Here is a 27,441-nt window from a genome sequence, read left to right on the forward strand (position 1 = left end):
AAAATAACAAATTGTCCCATATTCTTTGTTTTCTATTGTTCTCACAGATCATTTTTTTTGCAGTGGCTATTTTGCACTTAAATTAAGGAGTCTTTCTTGTCATTTACAACTGCATCTCTTGATATTTCCAGCCTAGCCCCGTCAGGCCGGTCCCCCTACAGTGATGTGTCCTCACTGCGCGGCCCACTCCACAATGGCCCTCCCCAGGACTGCCGAGCCATGTACAATCCCATGACCCCTAGTATGACTCCTGGACCCGGACCGGGACAGGGGCTTGGCCCCTGCTTGGATCAGTATATGAGGCCCCCTCAGGCCCCACCGCCACACAGTATGATGGGCCACCGGGGCATGCCGTCCACAGAGGGTGAGTCAGTGTATCTCTTACATCTCCTAAATCTTACAGCTGCTATTAATTTGCATTTGAGAAAGAGACAGAAACTCTTTCTCTAGTGGAAATCATCAGCAGCAACAACAATAGAGGACTGGTTGGATTGGGCAGCGCAGGTGTAAATGTGTCTATCACTATACAGACTATACTATAGAATTGCTGAAAATGAATGTGGATGTTCAGTAAACTTATCTAAGGCAAAAAAGAGCTAAATATATATTAAATATCTCATAATATGAAGAGTGAACTGAGGCTAGTTTGCCTTTTAAATGTGATGGCAGTGGATAATATCCCTGCTCTGCACCCACATGTACCTCTGCTGGCCTAGGACTGAATCCTGCCTGAGCCTTGTCTCCTTTGCCTTCAATACTCTGTGCCCTTCTCCGCCTTACAGCTGTCTCTGTGGCTTTTAAGTAATAATGTATATAGCTAGTGATGCTAGATGTGTACTCCTACTCTTTGACATTTTACACATGCAGGCGATCCAAGTGTGGAGAGAGTTTAACAACTTAAAATAAATTATTTGTGTGGATGGTGATGCATGGGGTAACAATCCCTTTGTGTCAAACTGTACCTCATTGGTTCTCACTATTTTTGCTCATTTCCTTTAAAAAAAGAAAGACTTGCAAACCCATCAGGACAGTGAAATGTGACTCCAAAAGATTATGCTATCTCACTTTCCATTAGAGTAAGCCTAGACTTTACAGATGCTTTATAGACTTTATAGACTACCTACATAAACTTATAGACTATTTACCTAAACCTTCCAATGACATAATTGCTATCTGGCTGACGGTCTTTCTGTCTGTTCCTGGTGTGTAACAGGTGGCAATGGTGCCCCCTACTGTAACCAGAGCAACATGATGTCCTCTCATCACAGCTTCTGCCAGGGCCAGCCTGGCTCTGATCAGATCGGCTCAGGGGATGGTAAGGAAACACTCACAGTCTGGTGTGAAAGTGGTCTGCGCTATTTTAGGTGTCCTTTAAATAGCAGTGTTGTCATTGGACGATTTTCTGTGAGCTGATTTCTACTCAAAAATCGGCCTGTATTAAGATGTAGTAAGGTAAGAAAGAAAGAGAGGAAGAAAGGAAGAAAGGAAGAATGAAAGAAAGGAAGAAAGTACAGTTTTGTCTCTCTAGTCTCAAGATCAGTCTAACCCTCTTTGCTCTTGGTTTCCTCTGTTCCCTTTAGGCTCGAGGTTCTCCACACCTCGTTCCATGCTGAAGCTCAGTAAAAAGAGGGCTCTGTCCATCTCTCCTCTGTCTGACGCCAGTGTAGACCTGCAGACGGTCATCCGGACCTCACCCAACTCTCTGGTGGCCTTCGTCAACTCTCGCTGCAACCCCAACGGGGCCAGCTCTTACGGCCATCTCTCCGTAGGCGCCATGAGGTCGGATATTTCTCCTTTCTAGTCTTGGCTCAAATAATGCAGATGCAAGTCAGTAGAAATATCAGAATCTATATCTATTATCTCCTTTCTCAATAGGTCACAGGTCTAGTATTCAAAATATTTGATTCAAAGTGATCTGGCTAATATTCCAATTATGTAATCCTGAAGCGATTTTAGGGAGAAATACATGGGGATGGACTCCCTCTTGTGACAATAGCCTTAAAGCTACAATATGCAACATTTTATCTTGAGGCAAGATGTGCATTGTTAGTCCCGCCCTCCTCCCCCTCACTTTGTCACATTTCTGCTCCGACTCTTGTCACTCACCGTGCTGAGCTGTCTACTTTCAAATGGCATCTAGCCTGAGGCTGAGCAGCCGGTGAATGCAGGCAATCTGCAATTAAAAAAACAGACAATACTGAAATTCAACCATATTTTTAAGATAAGATAGCATTTTATTAATCCCCGTGGGGAAAGTCAGGAAGGAGCCACAACCGAGCTTACTGCTGCCCACACCCACAGTAAATGGTATGATACCCAAAACAGCCCTGAACATCACTGATGTCAGGCAAACAGGGAGATTTAGGCAGTTTTAAGAGACAATGTGAGAGGAAACAATAATGTTAATGAATGTTGAATATTTCACCGGTTGCATTCTCCTAGGGTTGTAACACTGTTGTGTCCTCTGTTGCTCCCCAGTCCATCCCTGGGTTATTCCAGCTCTATGAACTACCAGTCGCGGCCGCAGGGTTCCATGTATGGAGGAGGCGGGGGGACGCCTCTGGGCGGACACACACCCTGCCAAGCTCCCCGCCTGCCGCCCCACAATCCCCGGCTCCACGCTCCACCCAAGCACGGACACGTAAGACCGTTGCCTCACACACTTCACACAGAGCAGCCAAGGCCGTTTAAGTGTCAGTTCACCTGCTGCTACTAACAGCTGGGGGAGATGGACAGGAAGCTTGGAGGAGATGCAGGGGAAAGATAGCGAGTATGGAAGTCTGTGCTAATTGTATGTGTGAATGTGTGTGCAAGTGAGAAACAGATTTAAGAAGAGGGAGAAGGAGCAAAATGAATGTCATCACTGAGTTGTTGAGTACAGAAATCATGATGTGACGTATGTTGTTGGTCTAGCTGAAGACGGAGCCAGGGCTTGGAGGTGTGATGGACGGCATTAATGTGAAGAGCCTGGAGGAGAGGTCAGAAGGAGACGTGGCCAGTCCGTCTTCCACCGGCACGCAGGTACAGGAAGAATCATGTTCTCACAACACACAAGTGGTTTTCACCCTCACTAGGTGAAACACATTTAAATTTAAGTTTTGCTCCTCATGTGAAACTCAAATAATCATGTGGGAGTGAATAAGTGTGCGGTAAGGCTGAGCTTTTCCAGAAATCAAGGAACTCTTGTATGGAGAGGATGAGAAAAATCTATGTCAGTGTCTAATGTCACAGTGTCTAACCCTAGTTTCAACCATCTAGGTCTTCAAAATGTATTATTGTCGAACTGTTTGGTTCATCGTGTCTATCAATTTCTTTGAACATCTAAATTGCAAATAATGATTCTGGTTGTGATTATCTTTAACTTTAAGATTAATGCACAGATGAACATTTCACCTTTATTTGTATACTCTTCTCTTAAACTCAACCTGATTTGACTTTCTGTTCTCCACCACCAGGACCCTCTCCTGGGTCTTCTGGATGGCAGAGATGACCTGGACAAGGAGGACGGGAAGCCCGAACCAGAGGCCATCTACGAAACCAACTGCCACTGGGAGAGCTGCAACAAGGAGTTCGACACACAAGACCAGCTAGTTCATGTAAGAGTTAGATAGATAGATAGATAGATAGATTGATTAAAGTGGGTTTAACTGAATCCAAGCTTACATTTTCTGATTCTACTTGATGTATTTGAGCAACCAAGGAAGAATGTGCAGTATATCCCACTGATCATGAATGGATCTCTCTATCTGCCTATTTGGTCCACAGCACATCAACAATGAGCACATCCATGGAGAAAAGAAGGAGTTTGTGTGCCACTGGCAGGAGTGCTCTCGGGAACAGAGGCCTTTCAAAGCCCAGTACATGCTGGTGGTTCATATGCGCAGGCACACAGGAGAGAAGCCACACAAGTGCACAGTGAGTGCTTCTTCGTCTCTGTCTCTGTCTCTGTCTCTGTCTCTGTCTCTCTCTCTCTCTCTCTCTCTCTCTCTCTCTCTCTCTCTCTCTCTCTCTCTCTCTCTTTCATCTCCATTTTTACACTCACAAGCAGTAAATGTAAATGTATCATCCTGTATGTCCATAACATGCCATGGAATATTATGAAGTCAATAATGAATTAGTCAAGAGCTCCAACTGTGAAGTGCTTTGTATTTAGTGAGGCCTATACAAAAGGATATTGAAAGATATTTTTTTTTATTTTACAACCAGGTTATGCACTGTATTCCCTGATATGTTCAGTTTTCATGAAAGGCTGACCTTAATGTATTGCTTTAAAAAAACACAATAAAAAAGGAGGTAATAAAGCAGCTTCATTACCAGGTGGCAGGTCAAGGTGACCTCTACGAGGGGCCTGGCCTTTATACTGATACTATCATACCTTGGTAATTTATTTCACTGAGCAGAGCTGTAGACCCTCTTTGTTTTTCCTTTTTTTCCTTTGAAGAATGTAATAAAGCCTCTATTTTAGTTTCAATATGAAACTAGCAAGGATTTTAAATTCTGAATGCATAGTTTGGTTTGAACTAAAGGCAAGGTTTACTCTGTATTACAACTTGGCTATTGTTGTAAAACCAGTATGTATGTCTATGTTTTAGTTTGAAGGCTGTAACAAGGCCTACTCTCGCCTGGAGAATTTGAAGACCCACTTGCGCTCCCACACTGGAGAGAAACCATATGTGTGTGAACATGAAGGCTGCAACAAGGCCTTCTCCAATGCTTCAGACCGGGCCAAGCACCAGAACCGCACTCACTCCAATGAGGTACTGACACCACTGAAAGTCATGATGTATACTCGTCGAAATGTGAACAATAGCCTGATGGTTGAATTGAGTTTTTGTCTTGGCTTCATACAGTTGTAACAATGTTTTTGCAGAAAACCTCATTTATTCTTTAAGAGGTAACAGACCATGCATTAATGGATAAAAGGCCTGTATCTTGATTAAATCTTGATTAAAATGTTGTATGTCCATAATGTCAAGTTTTAGCAACCGAGAAAAGACATGGTGTGTATTTTAACACTTTATGCAAACTATTTTCAATAGTTGTGTTGTCCCAAGAATGATGAAATACTTGCTAGATGTGGGAGGCAATGTACAGTGAAATAAATTTGATATACAAGTCTACACATGAACAAGATACTGTGTATTGACTGACTCCCTGCCCTTTTACAGAAACCCTACGTGTGTAAGATCCCAGGCTGCACTAAGCGGTACACAGACCCCAGCTCCCTGCGTAAACATGTGAAGACGGTCCACGGCCCTGAAGCACACATCACCAAGAAGCATCGTGGAGACACCGGCCCTCGGCCACCTGGCTCAGCTATGACCCCTGGTGGCCAAAACTCTGAACTGCTGCTGGAAAAAGAGGAGACACGCAGGGAGGACTGCAAACTACTGGCTCCTGAGACTGCTCTGGTTAGTGATTAACGATTCATAAAAAATTATATTTGAACAATTTTACTCAAGTGCTGCAAGGTCCTTTTAAATTAAAGGATAAGATCCAAGTAAGACTGCAATGCAATGTTTTCTTTAATTGTCACACAAAGAGCAGCAAAACAAAACCTTATTTTGATTTGTGGTCTTTTGACCAGGAAATGTAAAATACAGTATGTTGTGGTTGTCCATATGACCCATGTCTGATTCAGTTAGCATGACTGTGGTGACATTTTGCTGCTGTTTCTGTGGTGATTACCACAGAGCCAAACCCTGTGCTCCAGTTTCACTTGGTTCTTCCTACAATACACTCATACCAAAAAACCCTCTGATTATCACATAAAAACAGCAGTTGTTCTTTCAAACCTAGCAATGTGATATTCATTTGATCGCCTGGTATGCCAGCCAAATTATCTTTTGAGGCTGTATTATATGTCCATTGACAATCTCTGTTCTGTTCTCTACTGCCTTTTTTTCATTTATCATCTTATATTGTATATGTGGCCTCATTGTCTCTCTCTGTCTTTCCCTGTGTCTGTGTCTGTCTGCCTCTCTCTCCTTCACTCCTCTCAGAAATCCCAGCCAAGCCCTGGTGGGCAGTCCTCCTGCAGTAGCGAGCGTTCTCCACTGGGGAGCGCTAACAACAATGACAGTGGGGTGGAGATGAACCTGAACGCAGCAGGCAGTCTGGAGGATCTCACAGCGCTGGAGGATGGAGTAGCAGGTGGAGGTGGAGGAGGTGGGGAGGCAGTGAGTGTCGGAGGAACACTGGGCATGTCGGCCCAGGCTCTGAAGAGGCTGGAGAACCTCAAGATTGACAAGCTGAAGCAAATCCGCAGGCCCACTCCTCCTGGCCGCTGTGCCAGTAACAAGCTACCTGCACTTCCTGGTAGGTTTTGGGTGATGTCATGATGTAACAACTCTTATAATCACAATGATGCATTTGTGGGCATAGTCTTGGTTTATACTAATTCATGTAGAGGTCCTTTTTGCTACACATAATAGAATATGTTTCTAGTATGAATTGCATCACTAAAACATAAATTATGTAGATGACTGCTCTAGGATTGAGGGATGAGTTCTCTGGGACATTCTAATTCTATAAAATAAAATATATTATGGGATATATAAATCAAAATAAACTGTTTCCTTATCTGTTATATTTTCATCTTATCTGTCTCCAGGTTCAGGGGAGATAATAGGGATGTGTGCACCTTCTCCACTCCTCTCTAATCGACGTGTTATGGAGCTATCCAATCACGACGTAGGAGGTGGTACTTCTATGGCCTGCTCCACCAATGACAGGAGAGGAAGCGGCACCAGCAGCCTAAGCTCCGCCTACACAGTGAGCCGTCGGTCCTCCATGGTGTCTCCTTACCTGTCCAGTCGACGCTCTAGTGAGGTTTCCCAGATGGGAGGAACAGGAGGAGGAGGGTGTCACCTCCTAGGTCCAGACCAGGGCGGGGGTGACCCCCTCTCTCCTGAGACCAATCGCAGAGGAGCTCCCTGTCCTGGAGGAGGAGGGTTGCCAGGTCTGCCTACTCTAACCCCTGCCCAGCAATACAGCCTAAAGGCCAAATATGCTGCAGCAACTGGCGGCCCACCCCCTACTCCATTACCCAATATGGAACAGCCAGTTACCCCAGGCAGAAGAGGAGGTTTTCTGAGCGAGTACCAGGGGCAGCCTCTGCCTCCCTTTCTTCAGCAAGGTGGCCTACGAAGGCACAGTGCCAACACAGAGTATGGCACTGGTGTTATCTACCCTCACCAGGCTCCAGGTAACAACAACAGGCGAGCCAGTGACCCAGTTCGATCAGCAGGAGATCCACAAGCCCTCCCTAAGGTCCAGCGCTTCAACAGCCTTAATAATGTCGCCATGATGGGCCGGAGGAATGCGCTGCAGCACTGCGGCTCTGACGCCAATATTGCCCGCCACATGTACTCCCCTCGACCGCCTAGTATCACAGAGAACGTTATGATGGAGGCTATGGCTATGGAGCCCCACCATGGCTCTGCGGATGCCAGGGATCATTCCATGATGATGCCCCCTGGAGAGAGAGGCTTTATGGGATACCAGCAGCAGCACCACCCCCTAGGAGGAGGAGGAGGCGGAGGACCTCCGTCCAACCAACTGTCCCCAAGCCATGATACTCTGGGCTGCCCAGACCAAGGCTACATGCAGGGGCACTACCAGAACCAGCGAGGGGATGTCAGCTCTAGGGGTGGTGGAAGTCAGATGGGCCAGGCAGGGCCTATTCATCCAGAGGGCATGTCTAATACTCTTCTCCAACAGGCTGAGTACAGTATGAGCACCTGCCAGCTGAGTCCCTCGGGCCCCCATTACCCCAGCCTAGGCCAGGGTGGTGAGGCTGGAGGTGGGACAGGTCCCTGGGGTGAGACCCACAGCCAGGTCCAAACTTCCAGCCATGCTCTCCAGAACCAGGGAGGGATGCAGTACTCGGACCGCAGCATGCAGCCCCAACAGACACAGGCCCACTTTAGCAATCAGACAGGCCTCTATAACAGTCCAGATGGAACCCATAAACTCACCATCAAACCTGAGCAGCAGTTCCATCCTGGGATGGGAGGTGGAGACGCCTGTCAAAGTGCTAAGCTCCAGCATCAACAACAGCGGCCGCTCCCCCAGCAGACTCAGGGTTACCCACAACAGACAGGCCAGGTTATGATGAGGAGCTCCAACAATCCCAGCTGTGACTTCCATGGTCAGATGGATCCCCAAGGGCAGAACCAGAACTCCTTTCCAAGTGGAGGGGGCCTGAGCCTGGGCTGCGCTGGCTCTGCACTCGCTGACGGGCGGAGGTCCCAGACACCCATGATGCAAGTGAAGGAGATGATGGTGAGGAACTATGTGCAGTCCCAGCAGGCGCTGATGTGGGAGCAGCAGCAAGAACAGCAACAGCAGCAGCAGAGTGGAGTAAAACCTCCTCCTCTTTCTGACAACATGGACATGAGTGGCCAGACGGCAATGATGCAGCACAGTCCACAGCACCAAAACCAGAACCTTTACTCCAACCAGCCCTATCCTTCCTACCCCAATCAGAACCTGGTGATGAGCCCCCAGGCCCACAGCCGAGGGCCCAGCTCCGTGCCGCCTAAAGACCAGCAGCTGACAGGTCTCCAAGGCTCATGCTATGGCCAGGAGATGGTGGTCCCCAGGCCTCCTCAGGGACGTAAACCTCTCAGTCGCCAGAACAGCCTGTCACAGCAGTCAGGCGGGGGATACCTGGGCAGCCCACCTCACCTCAGCCCGGTCCACTCCACCTCCAGCCCCAGACGAGGGGTCCGACTGCCGCCGGTCCAGCATCCGCAGCACCCTCAAAACGAGATGTTCTCCCCTTCCAATAACAACAACATGTACTACTCGGGTCAGATCCACATGGATATGGAGAAACACATGGACCCCCAGAGCGGCCCTTGTCTGAACCAGCAGCATAGTATGGGGTCCAACCTGGACCCAACGGGCAGCACCAAGCCTGGCTCCCTGGCTCCCTACCCTGAGTCTGGCCCCATCTCCAATGCCCTGGAGAACCTGGACCTGGACAACGCTCACATAGACTTCACCTCCATCATCGACGATGCTGAGCCTTCGTCCTTCAGCCCGGTCAACAATCCCCTCCAGGGGCAGCCGGGGTCTTCCTCCCAGACCTCGTCTCGTCTCACCACCCCCCAGACCTCTGTCACTCTTGCCCCAGGCTCTGGCCTGTCCAACATGGCTGTAGGCGACATGACGTCCATGCTTACCTCGCTGGCTGGGGAGAACAAATACCTAAACACACTGTCTTAGAAGAAGCCTCCCTGACTGTTTTTGTTTATCAGACTAATGCTCAAACAGAGGTCTAGGCCAGTTCTTAATGTTTTAATTGAGATCACAGATGGAAATATTCGTAGCCCAATAGCCAGAGGCTAGTATTTTTCTGTTTGGGCTAGTGCAAAATTGTCCTCACTAACCAGATTTTGAATGATATGGAAATGGCAGCCAAACCAGATCCGCCCAGCCGGTGCTCAAAATCTCTAGGTTCTATTGCTTATTTTGATCGTCCCTTGTACATTACATACAAGTCTGGGTCAGGTAGGATGGACAACTGAACTTCTGGAAGGAACGGAAAGTGTATATGCATCATTAGCCTGGGCTGCTTTTATACACTCCCCTAAGCCTTCTTAACTAAACCCTAACGCTGGTTTCTTAAACTATGAACCAGGGTCCAAAACCGGTTGTGGGCCTATTGCTGCTGGATCCCCACATGGCAAGAGTAATAATATGTTTTAATGAGTCTGGGTTGCGGGTTGAGACTAAGTTACTCATTTGGTCCCAGGCTCACAAAATGTAAGAATCCCTGCCCAAAACCTTAAAACCAAAGGTGCCTGATCAACCTCCCTCGCTGTATTGTTTCCTCACTGCCTTGGTACTTGGTATTTTTCTGTGCCTACTGTAAGACACAGAACTGTATGCCTGATATGAATTTGATACTGAACATTTTCCAAACAGGCATTCCAGACACGTAGGGCTGTGGCAACAGTGGAGCAGAGAAGGATACATGTAAATAAGTTTTATATACATTTATATATGCTGTGTATATGACAATGTGGACAGTGAAGAATTCCTCTACTGTCTCACGATGGACTGCTTGGATTCTGAAGGCCGGGAGTTAATGAGATAGTTGTTTGAAGAGCCGAGTGAAGACTGAAGAGTGCTTTTAGTGACTGAAAAATAACAATGTCTCACTGCTACTTAATATTAACCTGTATTGCTAGGGATTTCTTCTTGTCAGGGAACAGCACACTCTATACTAGTGGCATATCAGTATTCCCACACAGCATGCATACACACACAGACACACACATACACATACACACAGAGACACTCAGGCCTCTGACTCTTTGGTGTTCGAATCATGGTGTAGTGGCCTTTCCAGACAGAGAGTTTGCACTCCACATGTTTACTGTAAGTGTTCCTAAAGCAGCTGTGTAATTATTTTTTAACAGTGTGATTTATGAAAACAGAAATGTAGAAAGTGCCTTGTCTCGCTCTGTCTAAGCTATATGCATGGGGCGTAATGAGAAAAGTGCAAACTTCTTATGTGTGCAACAATCCCCTCCATGCTATGTGTATAACATTTCATTGATGATGCCTTCACTCAACATTAACCTGACCTATGACTTATCTATGACTCAGCTGAGGATGACGGCCATTTTGAATAAGACCAGAGTCAGCTGTTATGTAGCTGTTAACAGACCAATAATAGTAGCTTATATTTGGGGAACTGAGGTACATTCAAATAGGAATTATTTGGAAAATTCTGCATTACCTTCTAATTCAGGAGGGAATTTTATCAATGGCTACCACTGTAGTAAAATCCGTATTGTATGGGTACACTGAGGTACTATTGTGCGACTGTTGAGCTGCATCATCTTGAAGTAGGCTGTAGCTCTCGGTAGTGGAATTAATTTTACACTGTGGCATTGCACTGACTACAGCACTGTGTGGGAAGGTCTTCGTCTCTTTAGACTATTCATATGAACCTCATTTTGATGATGACAAAAGGTTACCACAGTATTTTTTAATAGTCATTCAAGAACACATCTGAGCACAGCTAATCCCATGAGGCCACATGAAAGTATTGTTGTTGAAGCTATTTTTATGTGACCATTCAGAATATTATAGTCATGTGTAGCTTCAAAGTGTTACTAAGCATTAATACGGATTAACATTTCTGGGTCTTGAATTTGGAAAAAAGTATACAACCTACCAAAGACAATTCAATTTAAAATGACTGAGAAAAAAATGCACAAATAGCCAATGTTACCACAACACTAACACCAGCAACAAGGGCATGAACATTGATTGATAGTGCTGTTCTTTAGAATGTATGAGATGTTTTGTATAAAAGTATCTTTTTTATATTAATGAACTTCATGGATGTTGCCTTCTTTCTGTGTGTTTTTTGATAACTGTCATCTTTCAATCAGACTTTTTTGCTGGCAAAAGAATATCACCTTTAGCAACAAAAAGCTATAATAGTAGCGTTAACTATAATAGACAAAAAGCCAAGTGTTATATTTTGTGTACAATTTTCTACATTTTTATACAAATGTACTATATTTTATCAGTTTATGAATAAACATGTTCAGTTTGGGATGGATGCAAAATGTTTGTAAAACTTTTATTTTCATATCCTTTGTCTTTAAGTGATGGGGCTTTGTGTTTTATTACAACTGTGTGTGGCAAGTCTTAATAGCTGTAACGAGCCATATCTACAGATTTTAAAACTTCCAGGGGGTTGAAGAGAGGCTCGTATGTAACATTGCCATGTTGGGATGGAAGAGTTGAAGATTCCCAAAGCAAGGACAATTCTACTGGAGCACATCTGTTTTTGTGCCTTGCGGATTAATGCAATGCCTCCATCCCTCCAATAGAGTGCAGCACAGCCTGAGAACAAGCACAGAGATTTCTCACTCATTCACTGCACTTGGAGGGCCACAGCCTCACTTGTACGCTGCACTCTCTACTTAGCCTATCACCCCGAGTCCAGCTGTAAACAAAGTAACTAACCTCCCTCTTTGTGGTCCAACACTGTTTGACCCCAAAATTAGTGAAAACAGTCTAACTAATTGGCCAAACATAGGGCATTCATTGTGCATCCTTAATTGTCCCTTTCTTTCCGTTTTCCTACAAACTAATTATAAAACCCCTCGCTGTGAGTATGACTGAGCCCACTTTCCTTCTCAGCCTGACACGGCAGCCCATTAAGAGCCACAGTGAGTTGCTATAAAAGTGGATGAGCGTAAGTGTGGCCGCTCTTGGTGACATCAGTGCCTGGACGGACTCTCTGTGGTCAGTGGGGACTGGCACCCTGGGCTTCTGTACACTGAAAGAAAAAGTCTTGAACAAATCTAGCTTTTTAGATATTATTAACATGGCGTGTCTGCTTTATTAAACATCAAACAATGGAAAAGGAAAGGAAAGATTGGGGAGAGAGAGAAGGGGGTGATATGTAAAAGTCATGAGCCAGATTCATACCCATGATGTTATAAGTGCATGGCATGTGCCTGAACCACCAGGGTGCCCAACAAAAATATTAATTTAACTAAAAAAGAAATGAACCAATTATTATTCAAAGCATCAAACACAATATTTTGCCTTTTGTACAGCCATTTGCAAACATGTAGCTGACACTCTTATCCAGAAGTACAAGAACTGCAGAATAAGTCAACATTCATGAATCACAGTTATTGAAAAGAAATTGATGTCACTTAATATACTGTGTTGGATATGTTTAAAAAGCTGACATAAGTTGTTGATGTGATTTTTTTCTCTCTAATGGTCACTAGCTTTACTTTTTACAGTGTTGGCTCCTCCCGCTCCAGGGGCCCCAGTAGGCTCAAACTATATTGGCATTGTGGTGTTGTGGCATGGCACAGTAGAGACAGACAGCCACTACAGCCTGGCAGTGATGCTGAAGTTGACTCATTCGCTCCAGGGGGAAGTTCTCCTGAGGGACTTCTGATTTGCGATCTGGCGTATCCAGATTCGTGATTTGAAACAATAGCTGCATTTCCACAACAGGATCAAGTAGGGTGTACGGAGGAAGGGGGCATTTGATGGGGGATAAAAAGGAAAATCATACCCCTTGAAATCACCAGGGCAAGTGCCCCAACTCAAAATATTTACAAGACAAGATCAACAGTTCTGCTCACTCATTTTGAACTACATTCAAACTCTCAAATGATTTCTCTCACAACAGGATGCAAAGACAAACAAATCACAGACATGCTGTTTGGGGGAAATGAGTGATGTGAATTTTGAATAGGCTTGCTCTGGTTGTTTAGTGTTGAAACCAGGTTAGTGACATTGTTCCTGGGCTGGATTTCCCAAAACCATTTTAACACAAAACTACATATTTTGTTCTACTTTAATCTTATAGACAATAATGGTCATTGTATTAAGATGCTTTTAGGAAACTTGGCCCAGTACGTGGGGTTGCTTTATGATTGCTTTTTTTTTTCTTGAGTCCTTTTATCACCACATTTGTCTAAATTTTCTGTGCATAAAAGTGATGTTTGATTGTCCAAATGCAATATCACCCTGCATCAACTCACTAACCTATTAACCCTACAAAAACTCTTGCACCTTAGGCTCCTCTCTTTTGCAAAAGCACAAGACTCTGTTTCATCATGTTCCACAGAAGTTGTAATGGTTAGTTCACTTCTCAGCACATTTTGTCATGCATCATTAGTTTTCTATTAGCTTTGTGTTGTGCCTAATTTAGCTAGTGTTGGCCCAAAATGAGATATCCAGCCTTTGAAAAAAAGTGACACCTACTCTTACAAAATGTTTGATAGCATAGAATTAAAACAAATTATGGTACTTTAAAGCATTGAAAGTAACTCCTGTGAGTTGACAGCCCTTTTTTTTCTAGATTTCAGAGCTACTGCACAATAACCTTGAGGTAATAATATTTTTCCCAAAATGGACATATTGGAAATAAAGGCTTCTGAGAGTTTAACATTCATATTATTGGTCTGTTACTTCAGGCCTAGTGGTAATCATGCAGAAGGACCATGGCTTCTTTTTCACAAAATTAAAGAAGAGCTGATACTCTGGTATGCAAGTTTCAAATAACTTTGTGTTTGTGTGTGTGTTTGTGCGTGTGTGCATTGTAAAGCTGGTTCATTTTATAAACAAGGAGAACAACAGACCCATACGCTACTATCTGTTCCCAAATATGTTTGCATTTGACTCTGATGTAAAAAGTTAGAGAACATTGATGCAAAGATAGCGTAAGCCCAGACACTCTGCAACATGACCTCCACTGCTCTGTGGAGATACAAATGGAAATGCCAAAATAAGAACTGAGGTTTTCAAATGCAAAGAAGCGGGCAGCATAATGACTTTTCTCTTTTCTTGTCTTGCCATTCAAGGGGAGCCTTTTCTTTTCCTTTGTCACTTAGGTTGGCATATAATTAACTCCTGCTTAATATGCTGTTAAAGGGCTCTCCTCCCCATGCCAGCAGCTTTGAACCCATAGACCACAGACAGGGACAAAACCCCAGTGGGACTGCTTCCTTCGTGCTCCTCCTTGTGTGTGTGTGTGTGTGTGTATGTGTGTGTGTGTGTGTGTGTGTGTGTGTGTGTGTGTGTGTAAGAAGTACATGTATCAATATTAGCAAAATAGCAGAAAACCCCAGCTATTGGACATCACAGCATTGCCACATCCTTATTTTGCTTGAAACAACTAAGGGGGAGATACTAGGGGAAGCGCATATGGCATTTTTCATTCAAGTTAGGAAACAAATCCCCCTTTTTAACTTTTTAACTACATTTTAGGAAACATTTGAAAACCAACAATCTACATATTCACCAGCCCCACTGATGAATTTCAACAATTTCAGACACTGGATAGAAAAGCATTAATTTGTTTAAAAACTAGCAGTGTCTGAAAACTGATTCCTCTTAATCTGCATGAAAGTAAAGACATAGTTAACAGATGTATGGACACAACCTAAGTAGTAAATGAAGAAAGCGAGGCAGCAGTTGCCTCTCCCAGGACCTCTGAAGCACCTCTGCACCCTCTACTCTCTGTGACCCTCGTGGGGAAGAAGGTTTATTGCCCCCTCCTCCTCTTTTTCTCCTCCCACTCCTCTATCCATCCCGCCACAAAGGGCCATGATGACCCTTCTGTCCCTCTCTTTCTTCACCCCTCCACTCCCTCCCCACCTTTAGGATGCTTTCTCTTCCAGAATCCATTAAGAGACAAATCCACGGTGCTGCTGAGAGTGAGGAGGAATGTATTTTGTGCAGTTTTTCTGCCATGAGCTGATGATATTCAAAAAGTCTCATTTAATATCTGACTTTGGGTTAATGTTAAAGTAGAAAAAGAGTAAAGATTGAAGTGGTTTGAGTTTCAAGGTAACAATAGGTTGCTTACAAATAAGCTCAACAAACCTGATGATTAAGTAGGCCTGTATTGAAAGGGATATTATCAGAATTGTTAGTATTCAAATTATCAATAGGATTACTAAATGAATTTAGCTGAAAATGCAGCCGACACCCTAATGAAAAATCACTATAATATTCCTACAATATTCCTATAGGGACTCATAATGTGTCTGTAGCACTCAATAGTAGTTTATAGTGACCTTATTGCACATTATGGTATTTTTTAAACTCCTATGATTTCATGATAATATTCCTATAATATTCCTATAGGGACTTATAATGTGTCTGGTAGTGACTTTATAGTGACCATATTGTTCTTAATGATATTTTTTATTTATCTGGTATCACTATAACTACTGTGTCAATAGTGAATTTGTAGAGACATTCTGTACTTTACTTTTTACTTTATGGTATTTTATCTCCTATGGTATCACTATAATATTCCTATATAATGGCATATGGGTTTATAGCTTAGCTGTGATATCAGATAACCTTCGAAATTCTTTATATGATTAGACCTATTATAGATATTTTTCCTAAGGGCATTCACATATTTCATTTAATCTTGCTCTAAAAAGTTTAGTCACAGTAAGCTGTTTTTTTTTACTTCAGGCTCGTCACTAATCTGTTTTACTGTCCCAACGGGTCCATCAGATCCCAGTTTGTTGACTCCACAGACTAGTAGGATATATTATGCGTTGTGAAAAGCTACCCGGCTCGCTATTATTATCTCGCAGAGTTACTTAGGGGTGGGGGGGCCCTAGGAGGGTTAGAAAGCCAAGGTGGGGGTCCTCAACGCTGTGTTAGACTTTTATTTCGGATGTTTTTTTCAGTTGCAAAACAGATTACGGTTCAGGTTGCAGCACAAAGGAGCGTCAATGCACCACTTCCTACAGCCATCCAGGAGTGAATGGGGCGCAGGACGGGGTCCACTCCGGGGTACTTGAGCGCAGGTGCGATGTGCATAACAGTCGAGCCATAAAACACAGGGGCGGGGGGCTTTACATATTTTAACATAGCCTACCTGTTCAGATGAACGTGCAATTCATACTGTTTTGCTGGTAAGCATGCAGCGGGCTGACCCACTAGGATTTAATACACTTTCTACTTCAAAGACATTTCAGGTTAGACACACAGGCCAATTCAGGTGCACACAAACTCTCTCTCTCTCTCTCTCTCTCTCTCTCTCTCTCTCTCTCACACACACACACACACACACACACACACACACACACACACGCACAGACGCACGGGTGCAAGACAATCAGGCTGTGTGGCATATGAGATGCAGACTCACCAGAGAAACAATGAGGCTCACAGTCTCATTTAGGTGAGCGTTTGTTAAGCGAAGAGAAAACTGTACAGACTTGGGAGAAGGTTGTTGTTCTCGGATGGTGTGAAACTTTGTTACTGCTGGGTGGTAACGCATAAATTAGTAATGGGTTACCTCTATTACTTTCCCCAGAAACGAGTAACGCAACGAATTATTACTTCAATCTCAGCAATTGTGTAACAGTTGCCGATCAATAAAGTCGTTAGTTTTCTTCATCACTCCTAAATATCAGTTTGAACTTTAAGCATCCAAAAGCCATGATTAGCCTATAGGCTATGTCTCTTTCAATTTTAGATGATAAATGGCAGAGAACTTAACTTCCCCCCGGTGGAAGTAGCTATTCCCACTAATTAGTTTTGATCAAGGAAACGGATGACAAGAACATTGGTACTTAGATTTGATCGAGAAAAACAAGAACATGGGACACCGACGCTGGTTTCCCTGATCATTTGATAGATGCAACCGCGAATTTGGGGGAAAATACAACGAGCACTGTAATGAATTACTGGAGAACGGGTAGGCCTACTAATATTACTTTGGAAATGAGAGATGTATTAGTGTAGTTTTACGAGCCCAGCACTGACCTCAGGGCCATCCTCTGCTGCTGACATCACACCAGCTCACGGCTCGTCGGCTCCGCTTGGAGTCCCATCAAGGTCTGAGTCTCCCGCTGTGACCGAAGGCGATGTTTCACACCATTCATTGTCAGGCGGGGACTCGGGACAAACACACACATAGGCTACACACACACTGCTCTCCGGACAGTTTTTGAAACGACAACAAAGCGTGACGATGACAGAAGAAAGTAGGGGCAAACGAAGGAAACAAGCCAACCCCAGGAGAAATCAAGGTAAGAAATGTGCGGCGCTGAAAAGTTTTAATGAGTTAGGAAATGATGGGGATCAGATAGTGATGTAGCGGCCAGAAGCGCTATAGCGGACCGTGTTGAAATCTTCTGGGTTTACTCATAGAAAACCCAACTCTGATACTGTAGGCTACTGAAACTGTAATATCTGACTAAATACGAGCATACAGTGTGTGTGTGGCATGAAGTTACCCAGTTGTACGGTAGCTACTTTGACTTCATTCATATTTCAGCTGCACGTTTGTGCGTTTATGGGTTGCTTGCGCTACGCGATTGCCTTGCAGCAGAAGTTGCAGAGATGCGCAGTCAACTTTCGTCAGGTTGCCAGCTATTGGGATTATTCTACCTGTAGCTGTAGGCAGACCTGGGCAAGGCTGTGCAATTCAAGGTGTGTGGCAATCCGCAAGTGTAGCCCACAACCTGTAGCTGCGCCTGTTGTTTTGTGAGACCTGATGGCCATGAGGTTACATTCATTCTCAAACATTTAGGCAACCTGCTGCTATAAACCTGCAGAATTTTCTTTTCAAAAGCAAATGTAGACCATCGACGCTTTGGCAGTTTCCAAACTGTACAAAAAGTTCATATGAAGTTAGAGTAAAACTTTGATTTTGCTGTTTTAACTAGACGAAATCTTTGCCAAACGTTACAGAATAGCATTTCACAATATTGTCAGTTACTGTATTTCAGTGCGTCTTTCTCTTACGAGTAGCTTTTGTTTTTCATGTTGTGAGAGTAACCTGCAACTCTCTAACCAATGATTATATCCCTTTATCTCCTGCATTCTGTGAACAATGCTGTAACATGATTTGGCGTTTTATGAAGTTGAAATATAACATCGATTTATTGATATGTTTTGATACTTTGACAATGGACTTATAATTATGAAGAAATGATACACATAACAATAGATATTTAAAATACTGAAAATGAAGTAATAGACGTATACAAAATAAGAAGACGAAAATACCTCGTATTTTGAAATGAACTTATAAAAACGAGACTTTTTTATTTAGTTATTTTAATTTTCTTAACGTCAATGCCATTTATTTCTGCTATAGCTAGACTTTGTCAAACCTCTAAATGACCTAAGTTCTAAATTACAAAACTGTGTCAACACGCTTTTGTTAACAAGCCTCCCTAGATTGTTATTAGTCTATAAGAAATAAACATGAAAATCAAATATGTAATATGCCAGTAAATGCAAATGCTTAGGCACTCAATGCATCACTGGCAAGTACCATATGCATATATGCAGCTTATTCTGCCATACCTGCCTTAAATGCACATCCTCATCCTTTTAAACTGTTAATTAAGTTTTATGTCTTTTATATGTCAACAACATTATGATTAATAACTGTAAAGCTTTATCTAAAAGATGATGTCAGTGACTGTGAACACATTTCCTATAACAGTGCTAAGAGGAACTTAATATAGACACTGAATACAAACTTTCTAGTTACTGTATACCATATGTACCAACTAGTGTCTTGTTTTGGATGAAGTGTGTATTACTAATGCAGAAGCACACTCTAACCTAAGTGAAGATACACACACCTGTGTCTGACAAACATATGAGCATACATGACATACACAGACACATACACAGATGCACACACATATTGCTAGGTTGATGTTCTTTACTCTCAATTCTCTGGTGGTTGATGAAAGCCAACTCAAATCATGCAGTGTGATTGTTTGGCCCTGATCTGGCATGCAACCGCCACTCAACTATTTTTGCTCTAAGGAGTCAGTTTCCTCGTAGAGTTTATTAGTTTGCTGTAAGAGTTTCCTCATTTGATTCAGAGAGAGGTGTGAGGCTCAGCAGACTTACACCAGGGTGAGATCCCCTCTGGCTGCTTAGCGCTAACGGGCACTCACTTGTGCACACGTGAGCACGCACACACACACACACAAAAACACACACACCTCTCACACCTCTCGCTGTCACATAGCACTTTGTCCACCCAATACCTTCTCCTTCACAAATCACCAGCGTCACACACTAATGTGAAAGCCATCAGCGAAAAGGCACACTTAGTGATAAGGACTTGTCACTTATTACCAGCAATACAGTCCAGCTCCTATAATTCCTGTAATGACCTCAGAGGAGAGATAAGCATTGCCTTTGATTTCCTGTAAAGGCGCAATTTTGAAGAAACAAAGGCATCTCAACAGTGAATGTAAACAAATACGAAACTGATCATATATGCAGATTGATTTTCAGCTGAGAAGCAAAGTGTCCTCAGAGTGTCCATTTGCACCATAATCATGTTTGAATATTGCGTATTATCCAAGGCTATCTTTAACATATTCTACAACACGTTATCAGTTAGGAAATTAACTCAAGCTGCCCATTTTCTTTAACTTTGCTTTTATGTGCATACATGTTTATGTATGAGTGCATGTGGTGATGGCATGCTTATTTCTATACGCATGCATAGCATATGTGTGTATGTCACGCATGCTTGAGTGCATGTGTTTATGTGTGTGTGTGTGCGTGTGTGTGTGTGTGCTTGTGCTGAGCATGTCAGTGTACAAATGTGCGTGTATTTATGCTGTGTATAGAATTTGGAATGTGCTGGGTTGGAGGCGGCTATGCAAGTAGGGAGTAAAAGGTCCTTGATAAAACCAAATGAATTTGGCAGGCCCGCCTCATAAGACAGCGATTAGGGGATCCTTTCCAAACCAGAAGAAAGAGAAGAAACATAGCCTGGCTTTTCTTCTCTCTCCAAGGCGCCTATTGATTATGTCTCTGTCTCCCCCAATAAAACTGTCAATGTCCACCAATATCAAGCAATGTGCGGAAATTACTACTCTCCGTTCCTGGCAGATTGAAAGCAGCCCTGCTAACAGTCCTGGGACAGAGGAAGGAAACATATCCATTGGAAATGACAACCTGTATTTACTGGCTGTGAGTGCGAGATTAGAGTTTCAAAGAGTGTGAATTAATTAGCGGAGCGCTGATAGCCAAGTGGTACAACATGTTAGCGTTCACCCTCCTTCAGGCCACGATACAAGTTGAACCAATGATTTCAAATACCATAGGGTGATTTGATGGTGAAATTATTATCTCCCTTTTGATAGTGAATTAGCAGAAGTGTTTTCTGCATAACACCACTTGCACTTTACAGTATATGAGCCTAACATTACTGGATAATTTGATGGGGGATGGAGGAGATGATATCTCGCTTTTTCTGAACAAAAATGATTACATGCTTTACATGGTTATCACTAACATGATGAAATGATTCACCATTTTTATAGAGAAAATGATGAAACTCACTGAAGCAACCCTGTACCTCCCTTCCATCCACCATTCTGCGTCTTAATGGATTTGAACAAATGCCGCTCTCACTTATCTCGTAAAGTAACTGTGTTCTCAGCAGAGCCTAGACCGTTTGGTATTCCATATTTTTGCAGTAAATGTTATCATTCATCCTAGCAAAGTCTACTGGCTCCGCTCTGGACGGGCTTTCTCCTGGCCTCAAACTAGCGGACATGTTTGCCAGAATGACATCCGCGCTACTGATCAGACTCATTCAAAAGCTAGTTCTTGAATCAGATGTAGGATTGCATTTCAACCAAATGAGTTTAACCAACATCTCCAACTCTGTTACATAAGTGCCGCCACAAAGGTCATATTTAGTCCCATGGCCTTTCACTTTATTTTTTGTTAGTCCATGAAAAACCTCACTCTATTGTTGAGTTGATTTGCCTTTTTCCGCCCAGCTTTCTCTCTCCCTCTTTCCCTCACTCCCTCTTTTTCAATTTTCTCCTTTTTTCAAGTGCCAATTTATTTAAACTCTTTTCCCCTTTTCTTCTTTCTCCTTCATTGATTTCCAAACCCCAGTCTTTGTATGCAGCTGGGGCCCAGCTGTGTGTCTGTGACTGCGTATTTGTGTGTGTGCATGCACGTGTGTATGTGAGTGTGTGCGCGTATATGTGCGTATGTATGTGTGTGTGTGTTTGTGTGTGTGTGGGTTTTTCTGGCACAGCGCTGCCACAGTGGGCAGAGCACACTGTACAAGAAAGACTCGAGCAGCGAAAAAGAGAGAAAGAGAAAGAGAGAGAGGGAATGGGGGGGGGGAAACATTGAAATAAAGAGAGTGACGCTGTTGTAATGTACAAAGTAGAGGGGCTGTGCCTTTTGGACCGGGCCTACTTTAACGGCAGAAGTATCGACGCGTGGGGAGAGCGAGACAGCAATGAGGAGCCCAGGCACCAGAGTTTATTACCAGGACTCTTCAAGGGGCTCAACCCAGGCGTCAGAACCAGCGGGAGGGAGGGACAGAGGAGGAAGAAAGGAGAGGAGGATGACAGAGGTGGGGAACTGATGGGGTTGACAGGGTTGGAGACAGCAAAAACAGTTCTTCAATGTGAGAAGACAAGAGATGGAGGGGTTGGGGGTGGGGGGAGAAGAGAAGAGACGGGACGGGTGACAGAACGTGGGATAATCTGGTGCAGCGTTTCCTCATTTGTTCCTCAACGTTCCCACAGCTCCAAGTCACACATTTCTCCCATCCCAGCTCTTTGCGTTTGATGCCAGACTCACAAAGCAGTAATGGGGAATCCCTTGATTGAGTCCCTCTGACATATTTCACATGTTTATTCAATTATCGCTCATCTGATGTCACAGATGTAGCCATTGCAGTCCCACTTTTTACTGTACGTTCTTGCTGTGTGGCTGCCACAACGCTGCTCCACCCCAGGAGAAATTATTTGGAAAATTGTACCGTACCATTGCGGGATTCATGCATGTAGGGGGATTTCCTCAATGGCTGCCACTGCACATGACTAACTGGAGTGCCTCTTTGTCCAGGCATTACAGCAAATCTTCTATTTCTGCATATTGCAACATATAGACGTGTCTTTTAAGTCCATGTGGGCTAGTCACTAAAATCAATCAATCATGTGTTTGATCCCCTCAGTAGTTGAAGGTCAAAGCCAGTGTGGGTGTCAGGAACAGTTAAATTAGGCCAGATAGTTTAGAATAGAACAATGTCCATGGTTGAGGAATAGACGGTAAACACATCTTCGTTAGAGACCTTGAGAGCTTTTCTCTCTGTCTGAATGTGTGTTCACAGATCACACTCCTTACATCCGAGAGATAACGCTAATAGCCACAGAGCTGATGAGGTGTGTGTGTGTGTGCGAGTGTGTGCGTGCAGTTGTGCATGTAGGTGCGTGAGTGTACTGTGATGTACTGTTCACACATTTAAGACCAACTGTATTTCCTGTGGCTTCTCACTTATGTAGGCACATCTATTTTCACATTAAAAAGGCATTTTATCTGATAGGAAAGGCTTACATACGTATTGTCTAAAGTTATAAATTCATCCCTTTTTATTCTCAACATATTACATTGGCGGTGCTATTACTTTCTTTGTCGTTGGCAACATATCCTACCTTTAGGTCTATTCGTGGATCTGTCTTTTGCGCAGACAGCCAGCGTGTTTTTGATGTGCTGCATGTGTCAGACAGAAGAAGAAGGGGCTTTAAAGCACCCAGCTAGCCAGGCTCTCTGCACACAATTTATAGATATGTGCTGTTTTATCACACCTCAAATTAAATTTGGAAACCCTACTTCAGCTGTCATGTATTACAAGGCCCAGATGGGTGGCAGAGAGAGAGGAGAAACAGAGACAGAGAGAGAGGAGAGCAGTCTGGCAGGCAGGCAGACTCACTCAACTGGCTTATTTGCTGAGAGTGTGCCAGTGTTTGCTAGCAAGGGAGCAAGATGTAGCAGGGCAGCAGGTTGTAGGAGGAACAGTTTGATACGTGGTGTGTATCAACAGACAGAAGTAGGCTGCCGTTTGTTCAGGATCTGCCTTGATCACCTCAGAGGCCGGTAAACCTCACACCTGCTGGATGGGGAAGGGCAGCAGTGTTTGTGGTTTTGTCACTTTAGCTGTGTTCGTTTGTTCCCTCTTTCTCATCCTTTTTTCTGCCTTTGTTTCCTTGTTTGTACCTCTCATTCTCTCTCTCAATCTAAGGCCATTTCTTCTATTTTTCACTTGAATTTCGTCTTTTATCCTTTATATTTTTGTCAACAAGCAGCCATTTAAGTCCCTCATCGTGCATATTTCCATCCACTTTCCATTAGTACTACAGCACCTATTGCAGCTTATTCTGTCTGAAATATTGTAAAGTAGAACCAAATAGCGGTATTGTAAGAGAATATCTCTGAAATTACTAGTTGTGGCTTTGCACCTTGCTCCCTCTGACGGCTCATAAACATAATTTAAATTTTCCAGACAGTTCTTTGCCAGAACAATAGCACAGCAACAGATGGATGCAGTATGTAGGAAATACAGTTAAAAGTTAAAACTCTACAATGACTATATGTGTATAAATCATTGTCTCTTTGAGTATTTTTAAGGCAGGGTGGGCTATCCCACCGAGCTGACCTGCCCCCTCCACCTAAATGAATTCTATTGGCAGTGATTTCACAAAAAACAAGAGTTTGTACTTCCACCGGCCCAGGTGAGAAAAAAAAAAGAAAAGTTGGACTGAGCTGACGACAAGAAAGGCATGGGAGAGCTCAGCCAGCCAACTCCCCTTCCCTCCCTCTCTCTGTACCTGTGAGCAGCAGGTACCACCTTCGTCTGACCTGCACACCCCTCTCTCCCACACACACACACACACACACACATACACACACACACCTGGAAGGGAGTGAACGCATTCCATCGTAGAGAGAACATGCTGCAGTGTTTTTCGAAGCCCACCTGTAACAGTCAAGAAATTGGAAGGCCTTACATTTTACACACGTCTCTATCTCTGTCTCTCTGTCTCTATCTCTCTCTCTCTTTCTCACACACTTTGTCTCTCTCTTGTTGGCTGTGTTTCAGTGCAGCACATTTCCAAGTCTTGTTAGTCTGAGGTCCAGACACTTTTAGAGGCAGCGCAGAGGCAGTGAAAGCAAGCCACACACCACTGGATGTCCTAACCCAGCCTCTGTGAATGTGTCAGAAAAATAAACGACTAATTTGGTGTGACAAAAAAACATTAATTAATTCATTCATTCATTCATTCATTCATTCATCCATTCATTCATGTGGCATTACTGATATTACAAGTATTTCCAAAGATGTAGTCTGCAAACATCACAGCCCAACTACAGCCACAAAGGGAGTGAAATGGGGAGTTTTCTTTTAGTTGATCAGAATGTCAATTTTTTTAACGATCTGTGCTTTTAGATGAAGTCTTTATAGGCCTGAACGACACAAAACACTGCAGTCAGACCCCAACTCATAATGTCTGGTAGCTCAGGTATCATAAAGAACAGGATCCAGAGGCCGGAAGTATTCTGTGCTAGAAAGGAAGCAACACGAATAAAATATCAGTAAGCATTGGTCCACTACATCACTTATCACTTTCCAACAATCTGACAGATGCTCCTTATCTCTTCTTTTCTAAAGGAATCTAACGTGGCAGGTTATCGTGTTTCTGTGGGTATTGCGAAATCGCACAGAGAGGGAGGGGAAAGTTTTAATAAAAAAAAGGCCGAACTCTAATAACAGGAAAAGAAAAGGAGGAGGAGAAAGAAAACTTTCTGCAGTACAGAATCAATTTCTTCTTCGTTTCGTCTGTGCGGCCGACATTGGCACCTCAGGAAGACGGTGTAGTTATGATTATGTGGTGAATGTGTCCAGCATGGCAGGAGGGATAGGAGCAGAAGTAAGTAATAAGGCAGGCTGGCGGCGCATCAGAGGGGGGGTTGCGTCATCTGAATGATATAAGTAATAGGTAGGTGTGAATGTGTCCAGGCTTCATACTGGGACTGGGACTCTGAATGTAAGAGACAGGCGCACGACACACTGGAGGCAAACAGGAAAAGGGCCGGGAGACACCTGGAGGGTCGACTTCATCTGTCTTTGTTTTAGTCACTTTTTCTTTGTCTCTGTCTCAGATGTGTGACTTTCTCTGCTCATCATCTGCCGTTTGCTCACTTTCCCTCCTCAAGTTTGTCTGCTGTATGTCCTTCTTTCTCCCTCTCTTTCTCTTACTGTTTCTCTCTTTTGAGTCCTTTTTCTCTTCCCGTGTAGCTCTATCTCACCTCCTCCGCCCGCCATCTCTTTTGCTTCCCTTTTTACCTACTCCTCCTTCTCCTCCTCTTCTCTCTCTATCTCTCTCTCTCTTTCTCCTTCCATCTATCCCTCCTCTGCTCCTCCCAGCCTGGGCTCCCCCGGCCCTGCGCTGTCGCCATCGTGGCTCCCCCCTGAGCGCCTCCCCCTGTCCCACTGACGCCACACGCTGCTCCCATCCCCCGAAAACCACTTCAAACAGCCAGCGCCATCAAAGCCCCACGGTCGGCCAGTCAGCCAGCCAGCCAGCCAGCCAGCCAGCCAGTCAGGCAGCCAGCAAGTCAGCCAGCCAGCCTTCTGCTTCGACTTAAAATTACTCTCGTCCCAGTCGCAGGGCTGCTTTCCTCTTCTGATACACATCAAAGATCCTCTTAAACTCCCCAAGTTTGCTTTTTAAACCTTTCTTCTTGTCGAGTCTTTTTTTATATACATTATTCCGCTGGTTGAGGTTTCACTCTCTCTCTCTCGCTCTCTTTCTCGCTCTCTCTCTCTCTCTCTCACTCTCTCTTGCCATCATTTTTCTTCTCCAACTGGGCCGGTGTCAGTAATGACATGCACACACTCTCTTGTGTGGTTCTGCTGCCTTTGCAGTTTTCTCAGTGACTTTAATTAGTTGCTTTTTCAAGGCGTTGGCTAAGGCTTCACATGCACACCACACACACACACACACACACACACACACATGCACACCCACTAATGTACATCAAGCTGCAACTAAAGAACACACAGGAGTGTGTAAGTTAATATGCAATATGACTCAGTCTTTGTACATTCTCCTAATCAAAACTTCATCACCCCAAAAAGATTGATTTGATTGTGTGTGTGGGTGTTTGTATGTGTTTGTCTGTGTATGCATCTGTATTTCTGTGTGTGTGCATGCATGTGTGTATGTGTGCATGTGCGTGTTTGTAGGACAGAAAAAGTGACGAGAAAGAAGGAGAGAGACAGAGCAGGAGGGACGGAGAGAGAGCAGGAACGAGAGGGACGATGAAAGAGAATAGTGGCAGGATGACACATTAGAAAGGCATCTTTTCTATGTTTGAAAGCTTTAGAGGTCACATGTGGTCACTTGAAATGTTTGGCTGTATCATCATCTTTCGGGGGGAGTGAAACATGCATGTAATGTCAACATGCACCAGAGGATGGCGCCCCATCTGTATGTTAAGCAGGCAGTAACTGACTGTCACACGTCTCATAGAGAGGCTGTGTTTTCAAAACCAATTTTATTGGATAAAATCAAAGTGTATCATTACGTTGGTACAGATACATTGGCCCTCTTTCTTACATTTGTTAACCTCCTTGTGAATCATTGCTGAGCCCAGTAGCAGTGGATCATCATCTCTAAGTGTCATTTCATGTTCTGTGAATCCCATTAGAAAATAGAGACATTTCTATCTGCTGACTATTAAGACATCTGTAATTGTCAGTTTGTCTAATTTTTTACAGAGTTAAGCATTTGGTTGAATTATTATTATTATTGACAATGCTGTAGCTACATAGGAGCGTTTTCCTTATCATTGGCTGTCTGTTCTTTTAGATCTTAGTGTGGCTTCCTCAGAATTCCCTGTTTTCTTTAGGAATTCCTGCGTCTTTTGTTTTATATTTGCTTTGAGAGCTTGGATTACGACTTTTTGGGCTTTGATACAGTACATTGTCCCTTTCAATCACACCACACCACACAAAACACCTCTAGAGGATCTCATGAAGATGTTTGAAGTAGACAAAATCAGTTGGATACCAGGCATATTTGTTTCACCCTCAAAACAAAT

At 43.7% G+C, this 27,441-nt stretch overlaps 2 protein-coding genes across 2 annotated transcripts in view; both read left to right on the top strand.

The window, feature by feature from the left end:
• The window catches only part of gli1 (GLI family zinc finger 1), a 48,299-nt gene extending 36,944 nt beyond the window's left edge, over positions 1-11,355 (top strand). Inside the window, exons 3-13 of the mRNA XM_071922684.2 lie at positions 132-364; positions 1,214-1,315; positions 1,581-1,779; positions 2,479-2,641; positions 2,914-3,021; positions 3,456-3,596; positions 3,766-3,915; positions 4,593-4,757; positions 5,169-5,411; positions 6,003-6,318; positions 6,614-11,355. Coding sequence (XP_071778785.1) covers positions 132-364; positions 1,214-1,315; positions 1,581-1,779; positions 2,479-2,641; positions 2,914-3,021; positions 3,456-3,596; positions 3,766-3,915; positions 4,593-4,757; positions 5,169-5,411; positions 6,003-6,318; positions 6,614-9,234 — 4,441 coding nt within the window. The 3' untranslated portion in view covers positions 9,235-11,355. The remainder of the gene's footprint in view (positions 1-131; positions 365-1,213; positions 1,316-1,580; positions 1,780-2,478; positions 2,642-2,913; positions 3,022-3,455; positions 3,597-3,765; positions 3,916-4,592; positions 4,758-5,168; positions 5,412-6,002; positions 6,319-6,613) is intronic.
• Positions 11,356-17,512: 6,157 nt separating this feature from the next.
• The window catches only part of LOC139929709 (zinc finger E-box-binding homeobox 2), a 29,126-nt gene continuing 19,197 nt past the window's right edge, over positions 17,513-27,441 (top strand). The window contains exon 1 of the mRNA XM_078283744.1: positions 17,513-17,570. Coding sequence (XP_078139870.1) covers positions 17,513-17,570 — 58 coding nt within the window. The remainder of the gene's footprint in view (positions 17,571-27,441) is intronic.

Source organism: Centroberyx gerrardi, chromosome 5 (genome assembly GCF_048128805.1).
Source record: "Centroberyx gerrardi isolate f3 chromosome 5, fCenGer3.hap1.cur.20231027, whole genome shotgun sequence".
Taxonomy (NCBI): Eukaryota; Metazoa; Chordata; class Actinopteri; order Beryciformes; family Berycidae; genus Centroberyx; species Centroberyx gerrardi.